Source organism: Falco cherrug, chromosome 2 (genome assembly GCF_023634085.1).
Source record: "Falco cherrug isolate bFalChe1 chromosome 2, bFalChe1.pri, whole genome shotgun sequence".
NCBI classification, from domain to species: Eukaryota; Metazoa; Chordata; class Aves; order Falconiformes; family Falconidae; genus Falco; species Falco cherrug.
This window is the reverse complement of record NC_073698.1, coordinates 57720107-57733756: the sequence shown is the minus strand read 5'-3', so window position 1 is coordinate 57733756 and position 13650 is coordinate 57720107. Positions and strand designations below refer to the sequence as shown.

The window sequence follows — 13650 nt, the reverse complement described above, 5'->3', positions numbered from 1 at the left end:
TATATAGTACCCTAAATTTAAAGGTAAGTTTTCACACTGAAACACAGAACTACATCTAACTAAAATCTGAACATTCCTGTCAAGTTAGTCATACCATCTAAAAAATATATTTAAATACACTAAACACATTTGTAATACAGTTTAAATCTAAGGGGGTGGGGGTGTGGAAACAGTCTAAAGTACTTGTCTGTGTGATTAGTTTTACATAGGTCTGTTTCAGTTTCTGTCAGCTTAAGTTTCAAGTTTTCCTAAAAAAAATTAATTTCTTTCAAAGAGTGACAGGATTATACCCTTGGGAAACTATTTTTCATCTATACACTAAAACATACACAAACTTTTAAAGCTGAAGCTTTATGCCAGACCAACATGCATCAGTGAAATGCAAAGTGGTGTAAATATTATAAATATATGCAGTATTTAATAGGAATATAACCAAATCCAGCATAGTTGAAGCTCTACTTATTTCAGCATTAGGTATATACACTTTGAATCCCTGCAAACGTAGCTGTACCTTTCAGGGTTTCTTTATTACTTCCTGGTTCACCTATGTGAACATATGGCTATTGCCTGTGAATCCTTCTGACCTGATCTGTCAGCTTCCAACTACACCAATTTTCAAGAGGTTCCCAGAAAGATTTACATCAGCAAGCCATAGTTTATCCCTGAAAAGGGATACCCCACATCAGTTCCCAAGAACTGTAGAAAATGCACTCATTGCCTTTCCAGCACAGGTAGCCATTTCAAAACCAAAGAAATGGAATGTGGCATGACAGAAAAACATTTAATGACAGTGGCAACATTTGATATTTCAACTGCATTTTTACTAACATACCCAGAAAGTTTTAATCTAACTAGACGAAGAACAAAATGTTTGTTTCTGTGAAACAGGGAACACATATTTGGAACCATATGGGCAACACTGGTTAATCATGCTCATGTATTACTTGCAAAGACACACCACAGGAACTCTGACAACCTCATCCCAAAGTTGTTCCTTCCACCCAAAGGCTGCTTTAGCACAGCATACCAACATACAAAAGCACTATATGAACACTGATAGCGTGGCTGGGTATTTTCAGTCTCAAGATGGAGACTGCTCAAAACATTTTCCAGCTCTCAGATGTCGGTGCAGAGCGTGGTGACAATCCTAACGGAAAATCAGCATGAGATTCAGCCGACACTTCAGCCCTGCCCCACCCTTAGTGCCCACTGGAAGAGGACCTCAACGAACAAACAGAAACAGAGCCCCAGCACGCTCCAAGATGACTCAGATGGTTACACAAGGACTCAGGAAAGGACCAAGTATTTGTGAGTTTCTCAAAATTATTTCATTGATTAATTTTCACTAACCACCTTTCACTTCCATATTCTATAAGAGAAACAAACTTTGCATAAAACTTTTGGAACCATTGATCCAATCTCCTGGACACTGCGTTTGAAGGGGAATGCAAAGGCTCTCGAGGAAAACAAAGACAACACAGTAACAGAATGAAGGTCCCTTAAGACTTTCCTCAAGCTAGGGCAGGATTAACTTGTACATTTACAGATGCAAAGAAATAGCAGTATTTTACAGTAAGCACGGAGGCAGCATAAAAAACACACAAGGCCTTGTGTTTGAAAACAGACTGATTTTCATTATACCAGGTGCTTATCCTTCAAGTGAAAGAATTTTTTTATGAAGAAAAACAATATAACATGTCTTGCAAGAACAGAAGGGGAATAGATTCAGTGCAAATACCTAGTGTTCAATCTGTATTACTTCGCAAACACAAAATGATAACCTAAATTTAATTAACACCAAAATACTAGGCTAACCATTTATGAATTTTGATATCAACTTACCAATGATGTTGATAATTCAGTAGCATACTTTTTTTCAAAAAGTCTAATTTCTGTTTATCTTCTGGCTTTGTGGTATCATATGTTTTTGTACAAACAGATTTACATGTCTCCTTCTTGTTGAATGTGAACTAAGAAAAATGAAAGACATATGAGCAAAAAACTTCTTTGCATCATTTCAGCATTTAACAAGTTTCTCCCATGCATTTATAATTGCCTGTACTACTATAATAAAACCACCTAACAAATTACGAAGACTACATATATTAACCCTCCAGAGGAGGTTTTTACATCAGTGTGTGCGCTATAAAACCCTCCTGTGGTCACTGTAGGAGCCCTACACTAAGAGCTCCCTGTTACTGGTAAAAACTGTTTTCTGCAACAATTTAACAGAGAAGTCATTTGGCCTCACAGCAGCAATGCTGTCCCAGGCAGATTCAATTGATAACTTTCTCTCCTACTACATGTAGGACAGAAGGCAAGAGCTTCAGTCACCAGAAGACAAGCTGGCTAACACCATTTCCAATTCTTCCATTTTACAGCTGTGGTGCTTTCAGATCTGGTTCCAATAAATAATACTCAATTCTCTCTAATAAAGGGACAGCTGAGGAGCAATCAGGTTTTGGCAGGTTCCAAAGAGAGAAGATAACCTCCAGGGCACTTGAGGCTACAGCTTCATGATGCAAAGTGCACAGTTACAATTAGATTAAATTGACAGACTTCTATTATGTGGAATTTCAGATTTTGAACCTCATTGGAGGCAAAGCCCTTGTGAAGAGGATCTTCAAGGTTCTCATCTCCTTTGGTTACATTTGAACGTATGTATTACCGAACACCCCTTGTCAGAGAACAAACCCTGTAAGGAGATGGTTCTATCCTCTCTCCAAACAATACTTGGCCAAGGTTTTCAGAGGGACGCTTCTTCCCTTCCGCTTGACAAAAATCAAACCTGAATTAGAGAAAAGATACAGAAGTTAATAAAATATTCTCAGCTGCAAATATTAGACCTCAAACCGTGCTCCCAAATCAACCCCTTCACCACAAGTAAAGGAACTATACAGCTTTCCTTCTAGACAACAGTTTCTTCCCTGAACCTGCAAAGTGTGAAAATCACAGTCCCATTTTGAAACAAACAAAACAAAACCAATAATCAAACCTCTTAATCAGCTATTTCAGAGCTCAGTTTATATGAAACGTAGCATAATAATTTCCTTAAATAATTAGAATTTTCCTGTTTGAACAGGGATTTTAGCCAAGAATTAAACTTTCATAAGAGTTTCATGATGGCTCTGAGAGAAAAGCATGCAGGCCAGATTCTCGGGCAGGAGGAATAATAAAAGCAAAAAAAAAAAGCCAAACCAAAAAAACCCACACACATTTTTCCAGCCTAATTTCAAGTATATCACATCTGTATGCATTAAAGTGTAGACATAACTAGTGCTTAACCTCTCCAAGGTTAACAGTCAAACTATTCCTTGAAGTAACAACTTTACCTAAAGGTACTAGGCACTGATACATTTTGTGCACTCCTATGCTGTGTACTAAGAAAACATTTAACACCTCATTAAGATAATTGATGGGAAGTTCACACCTCATTACCACTTTAACTCATCTGGCTATAGGCAACTAAAGACAGTAGTAATACTTTGATCTATAAAGTGACAACTAATGCAGAAGAGTAAGTATTATATACACACACACATTTTAAACTGCTAAAGCAGTGATCCGACCTACATGAGGGCCTAAAAATCCAGGCACTACTTCTACAGTATGAGCAAAGACAACTGAGAAGTAAGCAATGTATGCATCTATCTGCTCATTGAAAATTCTGTATCTGCAAACTTATGTCAGCAAAATGGATAGATATTCCTCACTGGCATATTACTGTAGCAAGATCTAGATAATAGTTTTCAGGTAAGTTAAATTCACCTTTTTGGAAGAACTGACAACTACAATGACATAAACAGTATAATATACTTACGCAGTATATTCGTAGGGAAGGACAGACTCTACAGAGTCAAGCCTGTTCACAAACAGCTCGATTCCAGACTGAAAGAGTGGAGATAATCAGCAGTTATATTAAAGCACTTCTTCAATTCCTACAGATATATTTCAACAGATTTGTGTGAATAAGATAAAGGAAAGCTGAAAATGTAAGATTTGTGTAATTATGTCTTGAAATGTAGAATCTATGTGTAATGAACTGTATCTCCTGAGAGCTTAAGTAAAACACTATCTAATCATCACAAAAACAGTGACACGACAAAACAAACCACTTTAAGGCTAACAAAACCATTCAAACTACAAGATAGCAAGGAATCATGCACAAGAATTACCACAGCTGCCAGTGTTTTAATGTACCGTACAGCTGTATTAGTCATCACCACAACTTTGTGTAATAGAAGTCTTAAAAGAACATGAAAAATATAATTAAGCTGCTCCACAATTTTATCTATGTAGCAACTGAAAACTGAACTATGAGGATTTAAACAACGTATTCAGACTGATACACTATTTTAAATTTGAACAGAAGCTCTTTCCAAAGAGAAGGTAAGGATATCCATATTCACCTTCTTATAAAAGTTTATCGATAACTCTAGCAACTCTTGCATAAGAGCGTGAAATTCAGTCTGCTGTGGTTTCATACTAGTTTGGTCTATACACATTAGTTATCGACAGGGTAACCTGCTGCTACAGAAAGGAAGAGGTGTCTCACTGTTCCTTCTTAGTCTCAGAATCCTTTCCCTTATTCTAGTCCCACAGTCCCAGTACACTCCAACTGTTTAACTTACGCTGTTTTTGGCAGTTACCTGCTTGCACAGTAAATCAATTCAACTGGCTAAAACAGTAAAAGACTTACCCCACAAATTTTTAAAGAGCAGTTTTTAGCAGCATGGCAAGTTGAACTGTGTTACTGCGCAATCAGACAAGAGCTGGAGACAGGAAGAGGAAGGCGAGTGCTTTCAGGAACAAGCAAGCCACCTATTTTTTGAATGCTTTCAACAGCAAGCCACCTATTTTCTCACCAAGCAGCAAGAAATTAGACCACCTCAGCTGGTCACAGAACCATGGCCTCAGATTAGCTTTTTTTCATTGGAAGGGCAGATTTAACCGAATGCTCCAATTTTGCATGCAAAGTATAAGCATTACTGTAGATCAGCATCTTTAACACACAGTTTCCCATACAACAGCATGATCCCTTTGGAGTCATCAGTAATTTTTTTAAACTGAGTAAGGATGCTGAATGTTCAGGCAAGAGTTACCATTTCAGTCTGCACAGATCACATCTCATTTCTGATGATACTCCAACCAGAAACAGGAAAAGCAGCCAAACTGACTTTGCCCAAGCAGATTAGCAAACAGCTTGGAGGAAGGGGGAAAGTCACGAGTCTCATCATTCTTGTACTGTTAGCTATGTGCCCACATATCCACTAACATCATCCAATGTTGCCAATATAGGACAGGAGATCCACAGAGATTGTAATAGATAAAAGGTACCATTTAGTGGAACTAAATCCTCAAGGCAGAGGAAAGCCCAATATTATTACTGACATCATAATCAACAGTGACAACAGTAAGAAATCCATGAGAATATGTAAAAAATTGTTATCCAGTAAGCTTAGTTTTACCCACTTACGTAAATATTATGATATAGCAATTATCTGATCACATATTGTCTCTCCTCATGAGGGACCAGACTACATTCAGTTGCAGACTACATGGAGAAAACGAGATGTGAAGAGTGATTTAGACTTCTCCATGTGGCTAAGTCTCACTTACTACATAAATTCGCTGGCACGAGGCAGAGAAATATAAGAGGTGGCTAATTTAAAAAAAGATATTTTTGCAGTAATACACCTGTCAAGGTTATCCTGTAACGTTCAGCTAGCCACTGGTGGTAGATTTACATTACCTAAGCACTTCACATTTACAAAATAATGAGACAAATGTTTTGTACACATTATATGAGGGAAAAAAACATAGAGACATCTGAGAAAGATCACCCCAGAAGTGCCTCAAGTTGGTTACAAAAGACAGTGTGCAATGGTTTACCTGACTTAAGAAAAAATAAAAATAAAAAAATCCTTCTGCCACAATCCTAGCTTATAGCGGGAATAATTAAACACAGCCATGTTCTTCAGGGATGTTGTGAAAAACTACAAACTGCAGCTTGTCTTAGCCTGTATCTGAAGCAAAATAATCCTTAAGAGGGTAGTACAGCACTGCAACAGGTCACCCAGGGAGGTGATGGACGCTTCAGTGCTTGGACGTTTTCAAGGCTTGCTGAAACAAAGGTAGAGCTGAGCTGATCTAGTGTTGGCAACAGTCATGCTTCATGACCTCCTGAGGTCACTTCCAAACACCATTTCTATGATCCTATAAAAAAATGTCCACTGAATGTTTTACTACAACAGAAGCAGCATGGAAACAAGAGTGAAAAAATCCACAGCTATGTATTAGGAGCAAGACTTGGCTGGTCTGAATGGACCAATACACTTAAAGAAGGGAAAAGACACTTCTAGCAACTACGCATCTGTTATATGATTGGCTTATTACCCACTCTACTGGTTCATGACAAGAAAACGGATAAGGTGCAAGGTATTTGCCAAAAGCATACAGTCTAAATAGACTTATTCTGAAGAATCATGGACCAGTGTCTCGTGTAACAGAGATTATAGAGATATTATAATAATATAGTAATATAGAGAGATTATAAAGTGTGGGATAGCCACTTTCAGCAGCAGAGCAATGGGCCATAAAAGCGACTGGTCTTGAACTTTCTCATTCAAGTCTCAAAGCACACTTTAGTGTAATTTCCACCACAGTAGCTGCAAACAACCTCTAAAGTTCACACAATGGAGCAAAGACTATTGTAAGTACAGACCTCCGACCTGACAACATCCTTACAAACAAGTACTTTGGTTACCTGAACGTTGCTTACCACTTACGTGGGCACAAAAATAAGTTTAAGCTTCACTTGAGGCTCTGGGGCCTAGAAGCCCCTACACTTCAGATTCCTACAGCCAGGAAAGCGTCACTGCACGCCTGCCTTGGTTTTATACCTGCTTGCAGCCACCGGCTGCTGCCTCCTGCCAACAGTCGCACCCAGCCCCAGCTCGACCTGTCGCTGCCAGCCCTCCCGCTGCCTTCCCACACGCATTCAAACGGGCCCGAGAGACCAGCGGCCGGAGCCGCCTCCTCCCGCAACGCCACCGTCACCCACAGCCCCGACCCTGACGATCGCAGGGGGAACTGAAACACGCGTCCCTGTCGCAACAGGCCCTGGGCCGCCTGGCACGTTACAACCAGGCAGCTGCAAACCCTCCAGGAACCCCCCCAGCCCACGCACAGCCCCCCGGCAGGAGGGCTCCAGCCAGGCCGCGCCCCAGCCCGACTGCAGGGGCGCGGGCGGCGCCCGGGCCTCCCCCCTTCCCCTCCCCTCGGCGCGGCGGGCCCCAGCCCCCCGGGCCCACCTTGCACTCGGGCTTCTCCTTGCCGGCCTCGCAGAAGTTGACGGGCGCCAGGCCCGGCAGGTAGAAGGCGGCGGCGGGGAGCGCAACCGCCGCCAGCGCCGCGGCGACGAGGAGCGGCCGCAGGGTCATGGCGGGGCGGCGGGGGGCGCGGCGGGGGTGCGCGGCGGAGGGCGGCGGGGGGAGGGTCCCTGGACGCCTCTGGCGCGCGCCCGCGGCGGCAACGGTCGCGGCTTCGCCTCCCCCCGCCCTGACGGCCGCCACTTCCGGCTTCTCGCGCGCGCGACACGTCACCCCGCGCGGGCCGCCTGACGAGCGGGGAGGGGGCGGGGGCGGGGCTGGCTCGCGCGCCGAGCCCGGGCCGGGCAGTGCGCGTTCCCTTCCGGGGGAGCGCCCGGCCTGCCCCGGTCGCTACGGCAGCGCGGCACCCTCCGGCGGCAGCGGCGCGGCAGGCGGCAGCCACCGCGGCCGGCCCGGCCCTCCCTTGCCTCCCCAGCGGCCCCAGCCCTCCCCGGGAGCGCGAGGGGCCGCCCCGGCCGCCGAGGAACGGCGGGGGAATGCCCACGGGCCCAGCGGCCGTTCGGGATCCCCGCCTGGGCGGTCCCAGTGACACCTGGCCCCGCTCCCGGTCAGGCAGCGGTGGCTTTCGCGGCTGTTCAGCGGTCTTTGCTCCTTTGAAGATATAGTTGGTCTTTCTAATTCGCAAGGGTTCCACTACGGTTTTTAAACTGAACTTGGAGCGAGACCTACCGACGGCTGAGTGGAGCCAGGGAGGAGACGGACAGGTGTCGACTGTGGTGGACATCCATTACAGCTCGGCGTTCGGAACAGCCTGGATCCGCGTTCCCTCGGTGGCACTGATGGCTGCCGTCATGTGGCGTGATCTACCAGGAAAAAATCCCCACCAAAAAAAACCCCAACCCTATAGGAGGGGCAGACGTAAAACTTCTGTTGTCTTGATACTGTGGGAGAGGACATGGCTCTGATTCTCATTTTACCTTTCCCTATTTCCTAATATTTTCCATCGGTTCGGGTTTGTGCAGCTTTAGAAACTCCAAACGACAGCCTCTAATGAAAAATGGTGTTTATAAATGTTGCAGTGTTTCCACTTGTTTCCTTGGTTCTCATAACATCTTTCGTTTCCTTTCTTCCATTTATTACTGGCTTTGGGGGTATACCTGTTGCTCATGTAATCCCATACATAGGCAAGGTCTTTAGGCAGCTAAGGTATTGCTAGTAAAGTCAGTAAGGAAGGAGTGGGGCTGTCAAAGGGATGGCCTGTCTGTATCCTGCAACGCAACATACCAGTGCCTGCAAAAGCAGTGAATGAGATACCTGGGTACAGTGGCTGGCCTGTCCGTGGCAGGGTGGAGCTTCACGGTGGTTAATTCACGTGGCATCCAGCCAGATGCAGGGCTGAGCTGAGCACCTAAGCCCTGGGCCACATAATGTAGTCCTTAGGTAAGGTTATTTTGCAATATTTTTATGTATTTTCTACATTACATAAGCTGTGCGTCATTTTAGATAAATACATTTTAATTATAACATTATATACATCAGGTATTTTTGAACTCTCTACATATTAAAATTTCTGAGTTGTTCATCAACCTTTCTCATTCCTAGGTCTAATTTCGGCTTGTCTCATCCTGTAGATATCCTAAGAGCACAATTATAAGATCAAGCCCTGTGACAAGCACAGCTGGAGAAGAAATCCCAGTTCCCTCTTTTTATTTAAAATTACTCACGGTTAGGGTAATCAGGTTGTAAATGACCCAAGTTCAGTTTCTCTTCTGCCACAAGGGAGTTCAAACGTATCTCCCATTTCCCAGGTTAATATTCCAGGCAAATTACTTTTGTGGGCCTAATTCCATTCCTTTGCATGAGAGAATATTTAAAAGCCTTTGCCCATTTAATCCTCATCTTCCCTGAGAACGCTCCAAAAGCTGCACGATGAGTAGGAGTTGCAGTGTGCTTTGTGACCTGTTTAAATCCCTTGTCTGACTCTGCCCTAGTGACTACAAAACCTGCTGACTCAGAGCAGTTTTTAATGGGTGCTCTGCCAGTTGGTCCAAACAGCGTTTCAGTGGATGTGATGCTGTATGCTATGATGCTCCCTCCTCTCTGCTCGACAAAGGTGATGTGGAAAAACAGTTTGTAGGCTGTGTTATTAATTCAATATTACAACTGGTTTTGAGCAACTATAACCATGGGTTATAATCCCAGGAATGGCTATGGTCCTTGAGATCCACTTTCAGCCTGGGCAAACCCCATCTTTTCTAATTTAATGAGATCTTCAGTGGGAAATTGCTTGATAACTTCAGTTTTTAAATTGCCCTGCTACAGGTTTTACAGCCATAGGCTACAATTCAGGGTGTGCGGTTTTTCAGGGTGTGCGGTTTTAGTACCAGAAGAACAAGTATCACAAGTTTTATCATCCGAAATTCCAAGCTTATGCAAGACTGTGAAGTAAAACACAGGAAAAATTACTTTCAAAGATTAATGAACCAACAGAAGCCAAAGTGAAAGAACAGCCTGGGGCTGGGGTTTTTCCTGAGAAATTCTTGTGTTAAGAAAATACAAATATAAGCATATGGAGTGGTAAGAAAGTGCTGGGAAAATAAGTGTCACTTCTTGAGAAATGTTACCCTTCATTTTATCAGAAACTGTTGCAAAGAGCTTTTGCGGCTGCTGTGGTGCTTCTTACCTTTCACTGCTTGTGTCTGGGCTGTGAGGGGTGCCTCTTTCATTTGGGGATTCACAGCTTTCGTAGTTTAGTTCTTCATTTCTGAAACAAACCCTCAAAAGTCCCTTGTATCCTGCAGCTCAGCGGCTAGCGCTTTCTTCCAGCATACTCCCCCTCCTTTGCCTGAGGGCACTGAAACCTGCTTTTCTCACTGTAGGGCCTTAGCAGCCAAGCTGTGGGGCTGTTCCACTTGCTGTGGAACAGATAAACATTCCTTGTTATGGACGGTGCAAGCACAGTTGTTTCCCCCACTACAGCATTTACAGCCACAGGTTAAAATTCAATGGTGTGATTTCACTACCAGAGGAGAAGAGTAATACTCTGCTGTGTAATGTTTAGGGTGCTAACTGGATACAGCTAACATTCACTTTACTGCTAATAATAATTTCAACATTTAAAAAAAAAATGTTTAATATAAACTATCTGTTTGCAGCCTGGAACCCAAATCTCCCTTCTTGCAAATGAGTTCCCCTAACAACTAAAATACAGAGTTTCATAAATGAGTGTGCTCTTTTTCTCTCCTGAGACAACCAACAGTAATAACTTAATGACAAATTTCGTATTGTTAGGTAGCCCCTAGACTGGTAGTTTGGTCATTTTTGTAGAAAGCAAGGAGTATGGTTGAGGACCTCATCACATGGAGGTGGAAGCTGAATTCAGGTCCCAGATGGCTGTACTAACAGTGATCACTGGTAAAAAGCTCCCCCTCAGCAGGTATCAAGTGTGTCTGAGAACTTCTCGCCGATGAAACAGGTGAAGGATTATAGTTTGCGAAGGTTGATGCCGCTTTGGCCTGAGGAGGTTTGAGCAATGCAGTCCTGCTAAGCCTAAGGTGCTTCTGCGAGTGATTGGAACACAACCCTTAGGGAGCTTTGAGCCTGGAAACAGAGGGGGCTGCATGCTTCCTCAGTGGGATGACAGCAGAGCAGGCTTACAGGAGGGCTATGGTTCTGTGCCTGAAGTGGAAGTCGAGCACGTCAAGTGCCCTAGGCTTTTTGTGGATCCAAAGCTTCCTTGGCAATAGCAATGTGTCATTGACTACATTACCTGTGAGACTGGTGGGAGTGGAGGCATGACGTGAGCACCCCCTAGTCCACACAGGTGGATGGCAGCATTGTCTGTGAGGCACTGGGACAGAGATCCTGCTGTTTTCCCTCCTTCTTAAGGCACAGTCCTTTGGTGGGTAGGTGTTGGCCTCCTGCAGCTCAGGCCCATTGCAGCGGCCGTGCTGCAACCTGCGAATACTCTGCAGGGCTTGGTGGCATGAGGTGTGCCTCTCCTTCAGGTCAAAGTAGAGCCACGGTGTTCCAGGAAAAGCATATCCTCTTGAACAGCAGCCAATTTACTACCTATGTAAACAGTGCAGCATTTGGACTGGTCACATAGTTATAGAAACTCATCTGGTTGTGCCATTGCTCTCTTTGTTTGGTTTTATGACTTGCCAATCTGTTTGGTTTGGGGACCTTTTTATTTTTAATCTTTGCTCAGGAATTAAATCCAGCAACTCCTGCAACTTTATGACCGGATTCAAATTAATATTTAACGCAAATCCTTTCAAGAGATTTGGTGTACTGTAGAGGCCTATGTCCTTTTCCCCACTATTTCATATGGTGCTAGAAACATGCCACCAGTCTGACACCTGACTCTCAAAAAGAGAAAGGGACTGACTGAAAAAAATAGGCAAAGAAGATCTCTGTCAGGTAAAAACCGCTACCGAATTACATCTAAAAAGAAAACACTGAAGACAAGTATACAGCCATCACTGTATATTTAAGGCTAAATTCAGCTTGGCTGACCCCTTTGGCCAAGCAGTAGGGCAGAGCCTTTGGAGAAATGTGTGTGCAAAGAGGGATGCGGCAATGCCTTCCAGCAAACACAAACCAGACTCCTCCAGGAGGGAGAGGGGGCATGTGGCACCAGCTAGTGCTGTCTGAGCACTAACGGCCTTGGGAGCAGCTGCATTTATGACTCTCTTCAGCAGTTGCTATAGGTAAGGTTTCTGTGAGGTCCCTGGTGAATTTTAAACCAGCACAAAAGAAAGCGTGGACAGATTGCTGCCTGCCTGGCCCACATCTCCCATGTTTGGAGTGGGTCTGGTTCAGGCTGCACCAATTAGTTTGTTCAGCCCTCAGTGTGTAGTAATATAATTGCTGTTCACATTAGTACCAATTAATAGGGATTGGGAAGAAACAAACCTTTATACAAGAATATGTTTGTGGATAAAACAAAGGGAAATGCTTTCTTTTTATAGCTCCATGAGCCCCAGATCAATTGAGCTGGTTACCTGTTCAGCAGTGAGCATGGTTGGTAATTAATAGTTTCACTGTAAGCTTAAATATCCAAGTTTCCAAGCTTAAATAGCACTCTTGGTGGTTACTGTTTTCTATCAACTGGGAAAAGAATAATCTGTTTGGGTGGCTGGTTTTTTTATTTTTTCCATCAAGAAAAGACTGCTCAGGATCTTTGCAAGAGTTAATATAGATTTGGGGCAGGGGGGGAAGAAAAAATTTGTGTAATAACCTATAACAGAATGAATCTAGCCTGGAAGTGGGAACACACAGACATACGCACAGACGCCATCTGACTATTAGCAATTAATCTGTACTCACATTTCTCAAGTATTCTGTCCTTGCCCTCTATGCTTTTGTGGCCTGACATATTAGCACATGCAATCAGCCACATTCATTGACAAAGATCTTTACCCAAGTCCAGTTCCTAGTGGTGCATTTTGTACTGTTGCAAAGCAAATCACGTTTATCAAATTCAGATTATGGGAAGCCTTCTGGAACAATGTGGTAAAGGCTGCAGAGCCAATTTCGGATCTGGCTGCTGAAAATCTAGGCAAGAATTATGAAGGTATTGAGGCAGCTAAAGCCTTTTGAGATTCCTGTTTTTCTACTAATTTCAATTGGGAATTATGTGCCAAATTAGGAGCTGAGTGTTCATGTACATTGAGTTTGCATTGTGCTTCTTAGGTCTTAATTTCAGTCCTTGAAATTTGTAAATGGTATGATGGGTATTTTTTGACTCATAGAAAGAGTATTTGTCGTAACCATTTCCCCCCACCAGTACTGCAGCAACTGCTCTGCCTGGTGGTATTCTGCCTGGTATTCAAATCTCTAGCAGGGACTATAGAGCAGTCCATAAAAAACACTGTTTAGAAATGGAGTTTCTCAATAACGCCTTCAGTTTGTGGAATTTTATGCCCTGGGATATGAGGAGGGTTATCTGCCGTAACTTCTCATCCTGCTTTATCAAGCAAGTTTTTGCAGTTAGTGATCTAACTGCAACCATGACTGTTCCCCTTAAAGGCTTAAGTCCTTTTAGATTTCAAAATATTTTGGTCTCAGGTATGAAACAGTGAAATGACCTTGACAAATAAATGATTAATTATGTAAGAATAAGCTTTTTATTTGTTTAAAATCTGGAGGTTTTAAGCTTCATTCCCTCCTCCAGTATTGAAAAAAGGGGTAGATGGCAGAGCCCAGTTTCCCTACCCTGCGTCACGATGCTTCTCTCATGACTATTCCTTACACTAACCCATCTGAGGAAAAAATCTCAGTCCTGGTATCAATCAAGCTCTGAGAATTATTCCTA

General features: G+C 43.3%; 1 protein-coding gene across 1 annotated transcript in view; it reads right to left on the bottom strand.

Annotated features, from left to right (window-relative positions):
- TM9SF2 (transmembrane 9 superfamily member 2) overlaps window positions 1-7628 on the bottom strand; it is a 31495-nt gene extending 23867 nt beyond the window's left edge. The window contains exons 1-4 of the mRNA XM_055702018.1: window positions 7314-7628; window positions 3821-3888; window positions 2695-2788; window positions 1843-1970 (exon numbers count right to left, since the gene is read on the bottom strand). Coding sequence (XP_055557993.1) covers window positions 1843-1970; window positions 2695-2788; window positions 3821-3888; window positions 7314-7442 — 419 coding nt within the window. The 5' untranslated portion in view covers window positions 7443-7628. The remainder of the gene's footprint in view (window positions 1-1842; window positions 1971-2694; window positions 2789-3820; window positions 3889-7313) is intronic.
- Between the last annotated feature and the right edge of the window lie 6022 nt (window positions 7629-13650).